Source organism: Macaca nemestrina, chromosome 4 (genome assembly GCF_043159975.1).
Source record: "Macaca nemestrina isolate mMacNem1 chromosome 4, mMacNem.hap1, whole genome shotgun sequence".
In the NCBI taxonomy this organism is placed as follows: Eukaryota; Metazoa; Chordata; class Mammalia; order Primates; family Cercopithecidae; genus Macaca; species Macaca nemestrina.
In genome coordinates, this window is record NC_092128.1 from 66,895,893 (window position 1) to 66,915,284 (window position 19,392).

Genomic DNA, 19,392 nt, shown 5'->3' on the forward strand with positions numbered 1-19,392 from the left:
GCCGCAGCACCCAGCCTGTTGTTGTTTATGTATTTGTTTTTACCTACGCCCAAGAGACCATTGAGACTAATTCAGTCATACCTTTCATCTCTCTCTATCACATTTACACAAAAAGCCCAGACTGTTCATGTTATCCCTTGTCAACTGGATTGATGGATTTGTGCATGGTCTAATTTGATCCAAATTTCTCATTGCTCCGATATACCCTCACGACTTCCCTAAACCATTCTGCTGTACTTTCTGGAGCTCATGATCAGCAAAATCCATTATATCCTCAACCTTTTCTCTGAAAGATGTTACTAAAGCTTGATTATTCATTAAGCTTACTACTTCCCCTGTACCCTCTCAAGGGGGATTTTTCTTTTTCTTTTACATAGCACTACAGGGCCTGTGGGAGGTGTTGGTATCCTTTTTGTTTCCCTTTGCCCTTTCTGTTTTCCCTTCTTCCTTAACAATTTTAGCCTTTTTGGGGAAAAAAATGCCTTCAGGTTATATCACCACTACCTTGTTGCAGTGACTTACCTCCTGCCCATTCCCCTTCATCTATTGATTGCTTTAGCTCCAGTGCCTGTCTTTCTTTCCATTACTATCTCAGTCACATTCTTGATGATTTTAGCTTTCAGTTGCAGACGATCCATAGGCTCTCATTTCCTTCAGTTTATAGCTCTAGGAAACTACATCTTTCAGTACTCCAACTCAGCTGTTCCTTTGGCCACATTGTGATTTACAGTTTAATGATGCTACTGCTCTTCACGGCTCCATTCCTACTTCCCCAAGTCTTCGCTTCTTTCTCGTTCTTCACCATCATTACTCCCAGGCATACACATTCAAATCTTTGTCACCCCTCCTCAGTACTAATGTGGTAAAACCTAAACATAGTTTAAAATTTAATTTGTCTTTTCTCGACATATCAAAGATACCTGCTCTAGCAATTTACTTGGCCAGAGAAAACCGCAACACCTCACTTAATGATCTCAGTTAAATCTCAAGTTGGCCTCCAGCACTACTGTACTATCTTCCTTGGTTAGCTTATTCTTTCTCTTCCAGAGAAGACTGTTTTATGCCTTTCTACCTCCTTTTTAGCTTACAAACTCTTCTTCTTCTCAAGAAATATGAGCTTTCTTCCCATCATGACATTTACCAGCCTTCCAGTGCTGGGCAGAATAATGGTCCCCCATAGATGTCTACTTTCAAATTCCTGAAATTGTTAATATGTTAGGTTACATGGTAAAGAGGAATTCAGGTTGCTAGTTAGTTGGCCTTGAAATGGGGACATTATGCTGGATTATTCACATGTGCCCAAAGTGTATAATCACAGGGGTCCTTATACATGGAAGAGGGAGGCAAAGGAGAGAACCAAAGAGATGGCAATATGAGAAGGTTATGATCTTCCCTTCATGGCCTTGAAGATGGAAGAAGGGATTCATGAGCCCAAGGAATGTGGATAGCCTCTAAAAGCTGGAGAAAGGAAGGAAACCAATTTTCTTCTAGAGCCTCTAGAAGGAACACAGCCCTGACGGCACCTTCATTTTAGCCCAGTAAGCCGCATTTCAGATTTCTGGTCCTTAGACCTGTAAGATAATACATTTGTGTTGTTTTAAGCTACTAAGTAAGTAGTAACTTGTTTTTGCAACCAGTGTAAATATACTAATTCAAATATTTGCCCATTCCCTACCCCCTTGTAATATGTTACTGCAAATTCATATACTTTTCTTTTCTTTTTGAAAAATAGATTAACTCCTCTGACTCCTAAGGACAACTCTTCTATATCTGTGCTGAGTCCCAGTTCCTCTTGCCTAGTCAGGGACCTTGCTTTTGCATTATCCTCTCTCCCTGCTGCTTATCAGTTTTCTTTCTTTACTCGATTGTTCCAATCTGTAATATCTTCCATCTTAAAAGGAAAACAATTCACCTCTTGTCTCCTTCAAGTATCAGGCCCCAGTCGAAGCCACCATCCCGTCTCTCGTAGATTGTTCTCACCTGGACCACTTTAATCACTTCCTAATTTGCCATACCTTCTCTTCACCCTTATAATCTGTTCTCCATGTAGCAGCTGGAGTGATCTTTTTAGTTAGATCACATTATCACTCCCCTGCTTAAAACCGTCCATTGATTTCCTTCCCATCATACTGGAAACCACTTTCTGAGGCCAGTGTAATCGGGTCTCAACCTTATCTACCACTCTACCCTTTTCTCTGTGCCACAGCTGCACTGACCTTGTTTTCCTTTAAGCAGATCAACTCATGTTTATTCTGATGCCTTTGTGCTTGCTGTTTCCTCTGCCTGAAACACTCTTCTGCGGGTATTTCCGTGGCATACTTTTCTTACTTCATTCAGTTTTCTGCTCAAATATCCCCCAGGTTTATCCTGAGGTAGCACCCTTCTGCCACCCTCACCCTTTCCAACCATTTATTGATTAATTTGGCATCAGGTTTATTTTCTTTTTTCTTTCCCAGCCCTAAACTTTGAAAGGGGTGTGGTCAGGAGAGGACAGCAATAAAAGAGTAGTGGTAGTAGAGATAAAAGGATCTGGAGGTTTTTGAAGGGGAAGAAAGAAGAAATGGTTTGGAGGTAGCCATGAGGAACAAGGAAAATACATACCTCACCCTCTAGGTCTTGAGGAAATAGGTATAAGAGAAAAAAGAGTAATGTTATCAGGAGACTGTTCTTCCTCATAGTTGATGAAAATATTTCATGAGATAATGTATGTAAAGCACTTAATACTGACCCATAAATAATACACACCAGTATATTTCCTTCAAGCGGCAGTGTATGTCTTCTCTTTCTTCCTCTTTTTCCGTTTTCTTTTCTTAGAAGGTGGGGCAGGGATCATATAAGAAGATGCTTGGCAAAAGGACAAGTACCTAAAGATGGGGCTGTATAACAATAATTTGAGGTTTACAGCAAACAAATAGTACTTGGGGAGTTAAGGCGTGCCAAAGAAATCAGAGATAATCCATTGTCAGTGGCTTACCAGATGTTGCCAGACTGGACAAAATTCTTTTCCTTTGCTACTCAGGCATACTGGATCCTTCTCTACTGAAAATTATTTTATTGAGTTATCGTAGCTAGATATTGCTGTAATTAAATTACCTGATGAGTAATTAACATTAAAATAATCCAAAAGAGAAACCTGTTAATTCAAATGGCTCTCCTCCAAGATTCCACTGGTCTCCTTCTCCCCTTCCCATTTCTGTTTCTAAATAAATCTAGAAAGGTCTGTAGTAGTTTGGGATTTGTATGGTTTTCAGGGTATTTGAAACTCATGGATTTCTAGATGTCTCACATGGAACAAGTGTCAGGAGTATGTATTTATATCATAGTAACTGCAATTCCATTAATACATTGTTTTTGTTATGTGACATATTTGATGACTATATGATTAAAATATTGGAAGAATACCTACTTCTCTTCTATTGGATATATGCAACTTTAGTCCTGTTTAGCATTAGATTTGAGTCTTGTGTTTTCTGTTTCTGTTTCCAGAGAGTGAAGGGCGTTCCCCAAACCACATTGTAGTGCTGTGTCGAGGCCGAGCTTTTGTCTTTGATGTAATACATGAAGGATGTTTGGTCACCCCGCCAGAACTTCTCAGGTTTTCAGACTACTTTCTTGAGTCTCATTAGGTCTTATGGTGTTGCTTGAATTAAAATATACATGTTTAGAATTGCCTTTCAAGGTGATAGTAAGCTGAAAAATAAGAATTTTATACTTGCTTTTTTAAAAAAAAGTCTATTTGTACTTTTAATTTAAATTGTTTTTAAATTTTACTAGACATATATAAATATGTTCACTTGGAGAAAAGGAAAACATTACATATATTACCAATTCCATTCCCTGCCTCAGAATTAATCACTGTTACTTGTTTAGTGTGTTCCATCTTTCCATGCCTGTTGCAATGAATTTACATGCATACCTAGCTTAAAAAATACATACATAATATATATTATATATGTACATACATATGGTATACATTTTCTTTTTTTTTTTTTTTTTTTGAGGCGGAGTCTCACTCTGTCGCCCAGGCTGGAGCGCAGTGGCCAGATCTCAGCTCACTGCAAGCGCTCCGCCTCCCAAGTTCCCGCCATTCTCCTGCCTCAGCCTCCCGAGTAGCTGGGACTACAGGCGCCCGCCACCTCGCCCGGCTAGTTTTTTGTATTTTTTTAGTAGAGACGGGGTTTCACCGTGTTAGGATGGTCTCGATCTCCCGGCCTCTTGATCCGCCCGTCTCGGCCTCCCAAATTGCTGGGATTACAGGCTTGAGCCACCACGCCCGGCCCACATTTTCTATGTGTATGTTTTAAAGTATATTATGGAAAATTTCAAAATGTATAGGGAATTATATAATGACAACTCCTGTGTAGACATCTCCTAACTTCAACAGTTACCAACTCCTAGCATCAACAGTTATAAACTCATAGTCAGTGCTGTTTCAACTATACCTCTTTTGCCCTTTCCCTTACTTTCCCATGGATTATTATTATTATTATTATTATTATTATTTTTGAGACAGAGTCTTGCTCATCACCCAGACTGGAGTACAGTGGCACGATCTCAGCTCACTGCAAGCTCCACCTCCCAGGTTCACCCCATTCTCTTGCCTCAGCCTCCCGAGTAGCTGGGACTACAGGTGCCCGCCACCATGCCCGGCTAATTTTTTGTATTTTTGGTAGAGGCAGGGTTTCACCGTGTTAGCCAGGATGGTCTCGATCTCCTGACCTAGTGATCCACCCACCTCGGCCTCCCAAAGTGCTGAGATTACAGGCGTGAGCCACCACACCCAGCCAAATAAACAGTATTTTAATATTATTAACAGATGATCAGTTGCTCTAATTGTTTTCTAATTGTTGGGTATATATATGTATTTATAACTTAAATTATTTTAAATAAATATTGCAAACATGTACAAAACTGCACACAGAAATGTACAGCTAAATACTCATGTAACCTGCACCCAGGTCAAAAATTAGAACATTTCTAATATTCTAAAAATTAGAACATGAAGATTCCCCTCATCCCTCTTCCATACTTTCACTCCTTCCCAGGGGCAGTCATTTAGGTTGTTTACAGTTTGCATTATTATTTTTAAAAGGCTGCTGTGAAAATCCTTGTGTAAGTCTTTTGGTGTACACATGCATGTATTTCTGTCTGGAAAACACCCAGGAGAGAATTTGCCAAGTCATAGGGTATGTGTATGTTCAGCTTCAATAGATAATGCCAGTTTTCCAAAGTAGTTATGTCTACTAGTGTGTGAGTGTTGTAGGAGTTCTTTATACATTCTGGGTAAGAGTTCTTACTTGGTCGTGTGTGTTGCAATACACAGAATAGAAGATGTTTATAACTGATCTTTTGTTCTATTAAACACATCTTCCTGGTGAACAGAAGTTCTTAATTGAATGTAGTCCAGTTTATTAATCTTTTAATCTTTACCATACAGATGATACATTTTGTGTTCTGTTTTAAAAAATTTTTCCCTAACTCATTGCCAAGAAGATAATTTCTTATGTTCTAGAATTTTGTTTTGCCTTTTACATTTGTATTTATAGACTTCCTGGAGTTAACTGATTTTTGTGTTTGACATGAGGCACAGGGGTAGTTGCACGTTTAAAAAATAGTGTTATTTTTCTCACTAGCTTCTTTTAATCAACAATAAATGTAATCTTTTCTATTGGTACAAATACATCTACCTTATTCTTTTAAACTATTACATATAATTCCATCAAATGGATATATTATAGTTGATGTGACCATTTCTCTATGATATAACATTAAAGTTGTTTCCATTTGTTGCTATAACAAATAATTAACATATTCAAACATGCCTCTTTGTGTATTTGGATAAAATATCTACAGTTTGATATTAGAAGTGAAATTTGCACATCATCTGATGTATACATTTAAAATTTTTGACTAAGTCAAATTGTCATCCACAGTGGCATTGTTTTTTCTGCCAGTATTTTATATGACGACACCCACTTCTAATCATTGTTGACATGGTACTATTAAACTTAAAACATCTGGTGGTGGGGGGACACAGTGGCTCATGCCTGTAATTGCAACATTTTGGGAGACTGAGGCTGGAGGATGACATAAGGTCAGGAGTTGAATACCAGCCTGGGCAACACAGGGGGACCCTGTCTCTACCCTGATTAGCTGGACATGATAGTGCTACTTGGGAGTGCTCCCAGCTACTTGGAAGGCTGGGGTGGGAAGATTACTTGAGCCCAGGAGGTTGAGGCCACAGTGAGCTGTGATCATGCCACTGCACTCCAGCCTTGGGTAACAGACCAAGACCCTGTCTCAAAAAAAAAAAAAAAAAAAAAAAAGCTATATCTAGTGAACTGACAGGTGAAAAATGGTTTTCATTGTTGTTTGAATTTACATATCCCTCATTACAAGTGAAGTTGAGCATTTTTGTATGTTTTATAGGCCACTTATTTGTGTTTTCTGTGAGTTACTTTGGCCTATTTTTCTATTGGCTATTTTACTTTATTCTGATTGATTTATAGCAATTATTTATATGGTCTCCACATTAATCCTTTATAGATTATGTGTGTTGCAAACATTTTCTTCCAGTTAACTTGAAGCAAATTTTGGAAATTGTCCAATCTTAATTTTGATTTAGGCAGATTTATCTTTTTAATCATTTGCTTTTATATCTTGGATAATATTTATGTGTCTTCCCATTACATGTTTTAGTTAGTGTGTTTTAAATTTGACACATAATTATTAGATCAGGCTTATAATTGGATTATTCAAAGCCACTCTTCCAGAAATTGAACACATATGCTTCATGGGCTACATTCAGCCTGTGACCTATTTTGCTTGGACAGCAGAATTTGAATCACTGTTTAAAAATCATGAAATTTTACATAAACATCTAGATTTCTGTTTTTGCCTTAAAAAAACCCCAAAAGTTCTGACAACCACCAGTCTACTTTCTGCCTCTATAAATGTGCCTATTTTATACATTTCATTAATATAGGAATGGCGTCTTACAACATGTAGGCTTTTGTGTGTGGCTTCTTTCACTTAGCATAATTTTTTCAAGGTTCATCCATGTTTTGGCATGTATGAATGCTTTATTCCTTTTTATTGCTGAATAACATTCTATTTTACAGATATGCCACATTTTATTAACTATTCATCAGTTGATGGACATTTGAGTTGTTTCTACTTTTTGTCTATTATGAATAATAGACAAATAGTAAATTATTCATAATGCTTCCTTGAATATTGTGTACAGGTTTTCATGTAAATGTATGTTTTCATTTCTCTTGGGTATATTTTAGGAGTAGAATTGCCAGGTCATATGGTAATTCTATGTTTAACTATTGAGAAACTATCAGAGAGTTTTCCAAAATGGCGCAGTATATTAGGGTTCCAGTTTCTCCACATCTTCACCAACACTTATTGTCTGCCTTTTTTATTGTAGCCACGCTAGTAAGGGTAAAGTGGGATCTCGTTGTAGTTTATATTTGATAATGATGTTGAAGATTTTTTCACATACCTTTTGGCCATTTGTATATATCTTCCTTGGAGAGATATCTAATCAGTTACTTGGCCAATTTTTAAATGAGGTTGTCTTTTTATTATTGAATTGTAATAGTTCTTTAGATATAAGTCTTTTTACAGATATATAATTTAGCAAATTATATCTCCTAGGCTTGGCTTTTCACTTTTTTGATGGCCTCTTTTGATGCACAATATTTTTCATTTTGACAAAATCCAATTTTATCTTTTTTTGTTGTTGTTACATGTGCTTCTGGTATTGTATCTAATAAACCATTGCCTAATCTGAGGACATGAAGATTTACACATATGTTATCTTTTAACATCTTTTAAAAAAAATTGTGGGAAAGGGGGGAGATAATGTTTAAATGTACATTTAGTTGGAAATGTTGGCAGTAATTGAAGTAGAGATATCCAACAAGCTTTTGGAACTTTGGAACTTTGGTAACAGAAATTGAGAGGGAAAATGGTGTTGAAGTTAAAGAGTTGGTTGCCTCTTACATAAAAGTGATAGTTGAAACTATTAAAGAAGTAGATGAGATTACCGAGGGAGAAACTTACAAGAGGAGCTTGGAAAGGCCAGTGACAGAAATTTGGGAAAAGACACATTCAGCAGTGTAAGGAGAACAAATGGTCAATGAAAAAGACTGCAGTGAGATACGGAGACCACAATGGAACCGTGTGAAAAACTCAAGTAAGAAGATAATTTTAACATTCATTCCTGAGTGTCAAAATTCTATAATGAGGAAAACTAGACTTAGATAAAGCTACTGGGTTTCCTTAATGGACATTATTGGTGACTTTCAGAAGAGCAGTTTCAAGATGATCACTGGAGAACAAAAATCGAGGACAGTAAATTAAAGAGTGAATGGAAAGCGATGAAGAAAAAGCCAGATTGTGTGGCGTATAGAATATTTTTAAAAATATATGATTCTGTAATGCAGATATTTTTAATACAAATCTTTGTGCTTTGAAATATAAAAAATTAGATGTGTAGCTGAAAAACAGTTGCATAGTTAGCCAAGTTAAAGGAAAAGAGGGATTATCTTGTTACCAAATCTGCATCTCTTAATGGTGACGATTTGGGCAGTTATGTGACCTTTTATTATCACACTTAAAATGTCATTTCAGGTTTAACACACTTTCCTTTGTAATTAATCCGTAATAATGACCACCTTGTAAAACGAACATGAAAATGATCATTTCAGGGAGGAAGAAAAAGTTTCATAGTCAAAACTGGTGCTTTGAGGTAGTTGATAAAGGAAAGGTAGCAACAAGTACCATATAGAGAGAAACAGGTTGATTTTATTTAGAAATTCAGAGTTTATGCTAGTAACCACAAACTGCAAAAGTTTATTCATAATTGGAGCAAAATCAGTAGCTACTAAAGACAAGTAAGCAGGAAGAGAGGCAAGGCAAGTTACTCTCGCTATAGATGCAGATTGGTGAAGAAACCCTTATTCTGTTCCTCAGGACACCATTAACTTGCAAATAAAAAGGGGGGGATTTTTCAGCAAGAAAATTATTTCTTTATCAGTGTTACAGATATAATGAACAAACAGAGGAGAGTATGCAAATCGATAGATAAATGATGAATTCCAGTTTTGAATGATGAAGTCAGAGCTGATGGCTACTAGTGTTGTTTTTTGACCATTTATTAAGCTACATTAGCTCACTTCCTGAGAAAACCTTGAAAGCTTTTAAATTGAAGTAATTTCTTAACATGTGCCATGAAGAAGTAGAGCTAAATTAAAGATCTGTGGATTTTTGACTGATGAAAATTTCTTTATGGGAGAACCCAGTTATTTATCTGCTGTATGTTTAAAGATACATGAAACTCATCAATCTGGGAGCATAAAATACTATGGAGGGGAAGTAGTTTATCCTTAGCTAGTAGATTCTTTAAAAATATAATGATTAGAAGTAACAAATTGGCACATATGAAAATACTTAAAACTGATTACATGGTATTTCTATTTTTTTTTTTTTTTTTTTGGTAAAACACAGGTATTAATTGAGTATACAGTAAGTCCTCTGGTTAAATATATATGCACATAGTTTTTAGTTGGATAAGATGTACATGGTATTTGTGAAATTGATTACCAGGATATTTTTCAAGTTCTCTATTGTCAGGATATTTACAGTAAAAAGGATATTTACTTGTAACCTAGAAGTGCATGCACATTTCAAAAGTATATATCAGCCGAACTAAATTTAGCCAATAACTAAATTTATTTACTGAAATTAAATTATTGTCAAATATGCTTTGGGTATTAATAGAACACAATCACTTAAAAATATGTGCTATGGGAAATCTATTGGCATCATAAGTGGTTTCTTTGGGTAATATATCCAAACATTTAAATATTGATCAATATTATGACCTTTTAAAGGCCAAAGTAGTTACTTTCTGCCTGTACTGTTTTTGAATCTTCTTTTCATCTTCCATAAGACAACTGACATATATCCACAAGAAGTGCCATAGTGAACCTGATGGACCTGGGATTGCAGCATTAACTAGTGAGGAGCGAACTCGATGGGCTAAGGTTCTGATTTACATTTTTCTTAACGAAGCTTTTCTCTAACAAACTCTTCTGATGTATTGTATTTCAGTTGTAATATTTGATCATCATCTCCTTGCCCTTTAGGCACGAGAGTATCTGATTGGTCTTGATGCAGAGAACTTGGCCTTGTTAGAAAAAATTCAGAGTAGTTTACTGGTATATTCCATGGAGGATGACAGTCCACATGTAACACCAGAGGATTATTCTGAGGTACTTAACTATCTTCTGTTTTACGCGGACCTCTAGGTTGATGAACTTTTCTTGCCAAAGGTGAAACGAGAACCTAATCATAACCTGCACTAGTGTATCTTGACACCATAGCTGGGAGTATCTCTCCTAAGAATTATGTCACCCTTGTAAATCATTTATTTTATCATTTGGTTAATTACTGAACACATCGATGTCAGTGACGTTAAGGGTAAATATGGCCTTATTTTATGCTCCCCTGCCACTCCCAGGGTGACATTTCAGTTTCCCAAGAAATAATAAAAGATAGTAATTGTATTAGAAATCTCATAGTCTTTTGAAAATACTTAAATTATTTTATAATGCATTAATTGGTATTAAATAATAGGAAAAGAATATCAAGGATTGAAAAACCTTGTAGCAAGGAAAGAGGTTTTTTTTTTTGTTGTTGTTGTGGTTTTTGGAGAATCACCAGACTTCTTTTTAAGGAAGAACGTATTTTAATGCAGTGTTGTTGAGACTTTTTTGACCACAATTTTTAGTTACAAACACATTTAGATTGCAGCCCACTATATGTACATGTGTGTATGCATGCAAACACATATATAAAATAGGAGTTTCACAGAACACTAACTACTTTTATTATCTGTGAGGTACACTGATATTTCCAGTCTATTTTATTCTTTTTTATAAGGAATATTGATTGTGATGCACTGAATTGATTTCACGATTCATTAATAGGCCAAAGTATACAGTTTGAAAAACAGGTTTAGTAGGAAATGAATTCTTAAAATATTTCCTCCTAACTAGACTTTAATGACTAAACTTTTATCAAGATCTTTTATCCTATTCAAGTTACAAAGCCTTCTCCTCTCAATTCTATGTTCTGTAAACATTCATGAATATTGTACCAGCATTTTCTTTTCTGGTAGGATTTTCTTGATTTGAGATTTTGAGAAACCCCTAAAGTCAGGGCCAGAATTACTCTCTCGAGTATAACTATATTATCATTTTATTAAATTTGGTTGACCTGAAGAGGAATGGTGAAGTGATATATATGTTTAAGATATGAATTCTTACAAACCAATATTAAACCCTTTTAATTTGGAAAAATTAAATTTATTTTAGATTATTGCAGCCGTCCTTATTGGAGATCCAACAATACGCTGGGGTGACAAATCCTATAACTTGATTTCCTTTTCTAATGGAGTATTTGGCTGTAATTGTGATGTAAGTAAACTACTGAAATTTTTTTCTCTTCTGATCTTTTAGGTTAAATTAGTGGCAATAAACCATAAATACTTGTGCTGGGGAACAGTGTAAGTGAATACTAATTTAGTTTTATGGCACTTTGGTGAAAAGTTTAGTTATGAATTCTCAGTGAAAGTAGAGTATAGGACAAGTTATTTTCTTCTGTAGTAAGGCCAACAGTTTGTTAGTACTATATCTGCAAAATGGAATTTGCATATAGTATTTATGTAGTGTAAGCTCTTAAAACCCAGTATTATCTGCTTGCTGAGAATACCTATTTCAAAAGGTATTATATGGCATTATGTATGTGTTCTATGCACAGAGCAATGCATTTGGATATATTTATAGAGTTTAAGATTCACCTAGTAACTAGGTAACTATTTTCCTAAAATGACACATGATCTTTGGAACACTATTTAGGCTGTGGATATTAAAATGGCAGTTACTACCATTTTTGACCATTTTCATTAAAAAAAAAAAAAAAAAAACAACTTTTCTTGTTTCTCCTCTGTTCCCCTCCCATGGATGTCTTTACTAGCTCTGCCTACTAACTGTCTGATAGGCATTCAGGAGGTCTATGAACCAAGAAAATTTTTTATAAAGGGGTTTAGGGCTGGGCCTGATGGCTTATACCTGTAATCCCAGCACTTTGGGAGGCCAAGGCAGGTGAATCACTTGAGCCCAGGAGATGGAGACTGGCCTGGGCAATGTCATGAAACCCCATCTCTACAAAAAATACAGAAATTAGCCTCACATGGTGGTATGCGCCTGTGGTCCCAGCTACTTGGGAGGCTGAGGTAGGAGGATCGCTTGAACCTGGGAGGTTGAGGGTGCAGTGAGCAGTGACTGGGTCAATCACCTGCTCAGCCTGGGCAACAGACTGAGACTCTGTCTCAAAAAAAAAAAAAAAGAAAGAAAAAAAATAGGGTTCAGTAGTTGTATTAATCCGTATTAGGTTTAGGTGATAGAAACCTAAATCAAACTGGCATTAACTTAAGAAGATATTTGTTGGCAAGGGATGTAGCTAAATTTGGGTAAAGCTGACTTCAGTGTTCAAATGCTTTCATTGGAAATCTCTTCCCATTTTTTAGTGCTGCTTTCCTTTGTTTGGCTTCATATTTAGGTAGACTGCCCAATGTGATTGTTGTACCAACAGTCTCATGTCTTCATAGCTTTCTTCATAACTTATTGACTCCCAAAGGAAATAGTCAGCTTCTTTTCTTCCAATGGTTCCGGCAAAGTTCCTGGAATAATCCTCATCAGTTGTGATTGGCCTGTGTGATTCATGCCCCCATCCTGGGGAATCAGGTGCTTGGATGAGCTTGGCCTGGGTCACATGCCCAACCTTGGAATCTAGTGGGTAGAATCAGTCTCATTCAAACCATTACAAAGTGGTGTTTGGTTGCCTAAAGAACAATAAAGTAGCTGTTATTTCAGAACAAGGCGGATTGGTTAATAGGTACTGAAAGTGAATGTCTGTTGGAATATCTCATCAGAGCTACAGTGAAAAGTTGCCACGAGTCATTTTGAAGATGTTCTCTTTACTCTTCCTTTGAGTCTACTGTTGACAGAATAGTTCTTGTTAATTGCCTCAGTTTTTGTCTCTTCAGCTCCTCATTTGATTCTCCTTGACATTCCTCAGTCTGGTTTATGACCTTACCATTCCTTGCAAACTACCCTTTGTAAGGTGGTCAACTGCCCCCTGGCTTCTTCCCTTGATTTCTCTTTGACCTGTCTGCTGCAGTTGGTTACCCTCTTCATACATATTTTGACACTGCCTCTTTTCTCTTAACAGTATTTTCCTGTCTACTGATTCTGAAACTGACCTTAATACTCATGACACTTTTCCCCCTCTGACCACTTTCTTCCCTGATTTAAATAGTTTGATTGACCTATTGTTATATATGTAACTCGCAGTTATACTTTTCTAGCTTTTGCCTAGTATTCTCATTTGAGAGTTGTGTTTCATTATATGTTAAATTGTTCAAATTGGATGTTATATTGTTACATAAGAGTAAATCAATCTCATCAAGAGTAACTCATCTTGCTTTCCGTCGCTCATTCCTAAGCCCACCAAAAAACACCTTTTGCTAAACTGATTTTTACTAATAGCACTGGTATCCTGCTGTTCACACAAATTCAGGATGAAAATAATTTTGATAATATTGTCTGTCTCTGAATAAAGAATACTGGGCTCATAATTAGCATATCTCTCAGCACAACTGAGGTGCTTTTCTATAGTGTGTGGACATGTTTTATGTGTGTGCATTAACATGCATATATTTATAAAATTGATCTGATTATCTCCACCTGATAATTTGCGTTAAATTCCATGGAGGTTTCCCTTCTAACCTAAGATGATTATAGACAGTGCAGTTTAACGTTTGTAAATCATCATTAGTGAAATACATATGCTATAGGCCAGACATGGGAGCTTATGCCTATAATCCCAGCACTTTGGGAGACCAAGGTGGGAGGATTTGATTCCAGCAGTTCAACACCAGCTTGGGCAACATAGTGAGACCCCCATCTCTACAAAAAATAAAAAATGAGCTGGGCATGGTAATGCATACCTATACTCCCAACTACTTGGGAGGCTGAGGTGGGAGGATCACTTGAGCCTAGGAGGTCCAGGTTGCAGTGAGCCATGGTTGTACCACTGCACTCCCACCCAGGCAACAGAATAAGACCCTATCTCAAAAAAAAAAAAAAAAAGAAAAGAAAAAAACACTAAGTATATGTACTGTAAAATAAAGCTATTTTACCCTCAAGCCATGTTGCTGTTCCATAATTATAATTGTTTGAATATGTTCTTTTGTGATTATATTAATTCCATTTCCCTCATATTTTATAATCCTGAAGTCAACTATGTTGTCTTCTCTATATTGTAGGCTTTATTGTAAGGCTTTGCAGAGGGTGCACAGAAGCACGTAAAAACTTTAGTTAATAATAACAGTAGTTACTAATTATTGCTGTGAGCCAGATCCTTAGTAAGTACAGTATAAGTGGCATAAAAATCATTTTTCACAGGATCTGTAGGTATGTATGCATTATCTCTACTGAGAAATGAGGCAGTTTAATTAGAAAGCAAAGTAACTTTCTTACTATTGCACAACTAGGAAGTAGTTTGAATTCAGAACCAAAGCCTACATTCTTAAACACTTTGTCAACACATATTGCCTCTGTGTAAGTGCAAGAAATGAAAGACAAAAATTATGTGAACAAATAAAGCATCAGGATAGCATTGGAATTTTATATGTTTTCTAACTTTTTTGAGATTATTAGGTTTCCATTAGGAGATGGGTGCTTAGAATTATAACTCAAAGAGACATCCTTCATTCTTGCTATTTCCTACTGGCTCCAGTAAAATAGTTGTAAAATGTCTTAAATGAAACAGTATATGTGATAATATCTGAAAATTCTTTGTAAAATTGTAAAGTACCACACAGTTGTGAGATACTGTTAGCAAATGGGTTTGTCAGTGACCTGTGAGTCTTGTCATGTGTGCTGTTGCTGGCAGATAAACTGCTCAGGCATCTTATACTGACCTCCCTCAAAAGCCTTTCCTGATGTAGTTGTTGCCTGGTAACAATAAATTGTGTTTATAGGCTCCACTGGGCCATGATACAGGCTACAGAGCTATAGTGTTAGGGTGACATTTAAGACACCTAATTACTCCTCTGAAACTGGGCCCATATCTTGAGACTTCCCTTCTTTCCCTCCCAAGCTCTCAGTGTCATGTTCAGATCATGAATGATATCTGTGTCTAATGTAAAGTGGTGACAGTCACAAGGAACCATCTGATGTAACTCTCATCTAAGGAACATGGGGAAAATGCGGGCAAAAACTTTGTTCTTCAATATAAATGATGGGAAAATTCACTAACTGCAATTTCTTTCTCTGAATATACCTGGCAAACCTGAAACACCCCTGTAACACCTAGCCTATCTTTCCCACATTTCCTAAACTGAGAATTATCACATCGGGACCCTTATATGTATAAAAAACACAAAATGGTTATGCTTTCTAATATTCACTAAGTGGCCTAAGTCCTTACCTAAAGAAGTTCATGCCCATTCCAAATGCTTTCAGATAGGCTGCCATCCCCATCTGCTTTTCCACCCCGTTCTTACAATTCCAGAACATCTTCGTATTGCATATATACACTTGCTTTGACTTCTAGTAAAAATAGCAATTAGTTTATCTAGATTGTTTATATGTTACTTTATACACTATACACCCTCATGACCCCAAGCCCCACCAGGAGCCCTACCAGGTGCTTCCAAATTTAAACAATTTTTTTTTTCCAAAAAATAAAATACAGCAGTTACTGAACCATAGGGAATCCTATATCTTATCATCAGGAGGTGAGGCATTTGAAGACTCTATGCTTTATTATCTGTTAAGAATAGACACAAAGTGAAAATAAAATACTGGGTCAAGTTTTAAGTTGACATAAAGTATTCAGAAATCTTGTGTGTTCTCATTGTAGCATGCCCCTTTTGATGCAATGGTTATGGTGAACATCAGTTATTATGTGGATGAGAAAATTTTTCAGAATGAAGGAAGATGGAAGGTAAGTTTGAATAAGTATTTCATCTTTTTTCTCCTAATAATTTTATAGATAAAATATTTTAAGTTGTTCCTATTTTCAGGGTTCAGAGAAGGTACGAGACATACCACTTCCAGAAGAGCTTATTTTCACTGTGGATGAGAAAGTATTAAATGACATCAGCCAAGCTAAAGCTCAGTATCTCAGGGAGGTATATTTTTCACCTTTCTCTTAAATAATCATGATTTTTTCTTTTAACAACCATATGTAAAAATTTGGCTGTCATCCAAGCATGTCTGCACAAAAATTTAAAAATTATGCCTTTAACACCTTTAATTCTTTATGTCTGGTGATTACTTTAATGCAGGTGATAATTTGGTTCTCTTTGGTGTATTCTCCTTAGATGATTTTTCACTGTTCTCATTTAATTCTTCTTGTTAGGCATCTGATCTACAGATTGCGGCTTATGCCTTTACATCTTTCGGCAAAAAGCTAACCAAGAACAAGATGCTTCACCCGGATACATTTATTCAGCTTGCACTTCAGCTGGCCTATTACAGACTTCATGGACGGTAAGGACCATTCAGTTTCTATTTTCACACTCTTGAAGTCCAAGGGTATATCTTTTTTGTAGCTGTTTCATCCTAACTCCTCAGTGTTTTTGCTCACTTTTTTCCCAGCTGGTACTGTGTCCTATTTGTACTTCTATCAATAGATTATTAGATTTCTGATCTGTGGTGGTTTCATAGTTTTTCCTTGTTACTTTATCACAGTATCCACTTGATGACTTTTGAAGTGTCTATTCTCATCTGAAAGAGGATTGGTCATTCTTTGGCATTCAGATCGCTTGGTTTTCTTGCAACGTCAGTTTTCTGATGGGTTCATGAAAAGTTGTGATTTTATAAATTATCCAGCCTTTACTCATTTTTAGATGTGACATTAATGTTGTGACTTAATACATCCTAAGAGGAAGTGGAAGTTCCTCAGTCTTGCTTTTTCATTGATAAATAAGTTATAATTGAACATACTTATCAGGTACATGTGTTTTTTTTGATACATGCATAAAATGTGTAATGGTCAAATCACGGTAATTGGGATATCCACTGCCTCAACCATTTATTATGTCTTTGTGTAGGGAATGTTCCAAGTCTTCTCTTCTAGGTATTTTGAAATACACAGCAAATTATTGTTAACTATAGTCAACCTACTGTGCTATCGAACACTAGAAGTTATTCCATCTAACTGTACCATTATACCCATTAGCTAGCTTTTCTTCATTCTCCTCTCCCCACATTCATCCCAATCTCTATTAACCACCATTTTACTGTCTATCTCCATGAGATCAATTTTTTAAACTCCCATATATAGGTGAGAACCTGCAATATTTGTCTTTGTATTTCTGGCTTATTTCATTAACAAAAAGTCATCCGGCCTTACCCATGTTGCTGCAAATAAAGAGATTTCATTCTTTTTTTTACATTGTGGCTGAGTAATATTCCATTGTATGTGTGTATATATATATGTGTATATACATATGTGTGTGTGTATATATGTGTGTGTGTGTATATATATATATATCACATTTTCTTTCTTTCTTTTTTTTTTTGAGTCAGAGTCTTGCTCTGTTGCCCAGGCTGGAGTGCAGTAGTGTAGTCTTGGTTCACTGCAACCTCCGCCTCCTGGGTTCAAGCAATTCTCCCTGCCTGAGTAGCTGGGATTACAGGTGCCCATTACCATGCCTGGCTAATTTTTATAGTTTTAGTAGAGATGGAGTTTCGCCATGTTGGCCAGGCTGGTCTCGAACTCCTGAGCTCAGGTGATCTGCGTGCCTTGGCCTCCCAAAATGCTGGAATTAGAGGTGTTGAGCCACCACTCCCGGCCCACATTTTCTTTATCCATACATCTGTTGATGGACACTTAGGTTGATTCTATATCTTGACTATTGTAAATAATGCTGCAATAAACATTGGAGTGCAGATATCTCTTTGATATATTGATTTCCTTTCTCTTGGATATATACCTAGCAGTGGGATCATCAGATGGTAGAGTAGTTCTATTTTTTTAGTTTTGTGAGGCACTTTCAGACTGTTCGCCATATTTACTTTCCACCAATAGTGTATGAGGGTTCCCTTTTCTCCACATCCTTGCTAGCATCTGTTATTGCCTATCTTTTTGATAAAAGTCATTTTTAACTGGGGTGAGGTGATGTCTCATTGTAGTTTTAATTTGCATTTCCCTGATGATTAGTGATGTTGAGCATTTTTCATATACTTGTTGACTGTATGTCTTCTTTTGAGAAATGTCTATTAAGATCATTTGTCACCAGGTGCAGTGACTCACACCTGTAATCCCAGCTATTTGGGAGGCCGAGGTGGGCAGATCACCTGAGGTCAGGAATTTGAGACCAGCCTGGCCAACATAGTGAAACCCTGTCTCTACTAAAAATACAAAAATTAGCCTGATGTGAGGGCACATGTCTGTAACTCCAGCTACTCAGGAGGCTAAGGCGCGAGAATCCGTTGAACCTGGGAGGTGGAGGTTGCAGTGAGCTGAGACCGTACCACAGCAACTCCAGCCTGGGTGACAGAGCAAGACACTGTCTAACAACAACAACAACAAAAGATTATTTGTCCATTTTAAGTCAGATAAAAGTTCCTTATATATTCTGATTATTAATTTCTTATGAGATGGATAGTTTGCAGATATTTTCTCCCATTCTGGGGGTTGCCTCTTCACTTTGCTGATTGTTTCCTCTGCAGTGCAGAAGCTTTTTAACTTCATATGATCCCATTTGTCCATTTGTGCTTTAGCTTCCATGCTTGTGGGGTATTACTCAAGAAATATTTACCCAGTTCAGTGTCTTAGAGAGCTTCCCCAATGTTTTCTTTTCGTAGTTTTATAGTTTCAGGTCTTATATTTAAGCTTTAATCCATTTTGATTTGAATTTTGTACCTGGTGAGAGATAGTGGTCTAGTTTCTTTCTTCTGCATATGGATATCCAGTTTTCACAGAGCCATTTATTGAAGAGCCTGTCCTTTCTCTAATGTGCCTTTGCTGAAAAGGAGATGCCTGTAAATACTTGGATTTATTTCTGGGTTCTCTATTCTGTTCCACTGATCTGTATGTCTGTTTTTATGCCAGTAACATGCTGTTTTGTTTACTATAGTTTTGTGGTATATTTTGAAGTTAGGTAATACGATGCCTCAAGCTTTTTTTTTTTTTTTTTTCCCTGAGATTACATTGACTATTCTGGGTCTTTTGTGGTTCCATATGAATTTTTGGATTTTTTCCTGCTATTTTTGTGAAGAATATCATTGGTATTTTGAT

The 19,392-nt window shown here is 36.5% G+C and overlaps 1 protein-coding gene across 8 annotated transcripts in view; it reads left to right on the forward strand.

Annotated features, from left to right (window-relative positions):
* LOC105475441 (carnitine O-octanoyltransferase) overlaps nucleotides 1–19,392 on the forward strand; it is a 58,153-nt gene that overhangs the window by 18,660 nt on the left and 20,101 nt on the right. For all 8 annotated transcript variants that reach the window (XM_071094770.1, XM_071094772.1, XM_011730656.3 and 5 more), the window contains 7 exons: nucleotides 3,487–3,595; nucleotides 9,965–10,058; nucleotides 10,161–10,286; nucleotides 11,391–11,492; nucleotides 16,006–16,089; nucleotides 16,169–16,276; nucleotides 16,507–16,637. In XM_071094770.1, coding sequence (XP_070950871.1) covers nucleotides 3,487–3,595; nucleotides 9,965–10,058; nucleotides 10,161–10,286; nucleotides 11,391–11,492; nucleotides 16,006–16,089; nucleotides 16,169–16,276; nucleotides 16,507–16,637 — 754 coding nt within the window. The remainder of the gene's footprint in view (nucleotides 1–3,486; nucleotides 3,596–9,964; nucleotides 10,059–10,160; nucleotides 10,287–11,390; nucleotides 11,493–16,005; nucleotides 16,090–16,168; nucleotides 16,277–16,506; nucleotides 16,638–19,392) is intronic.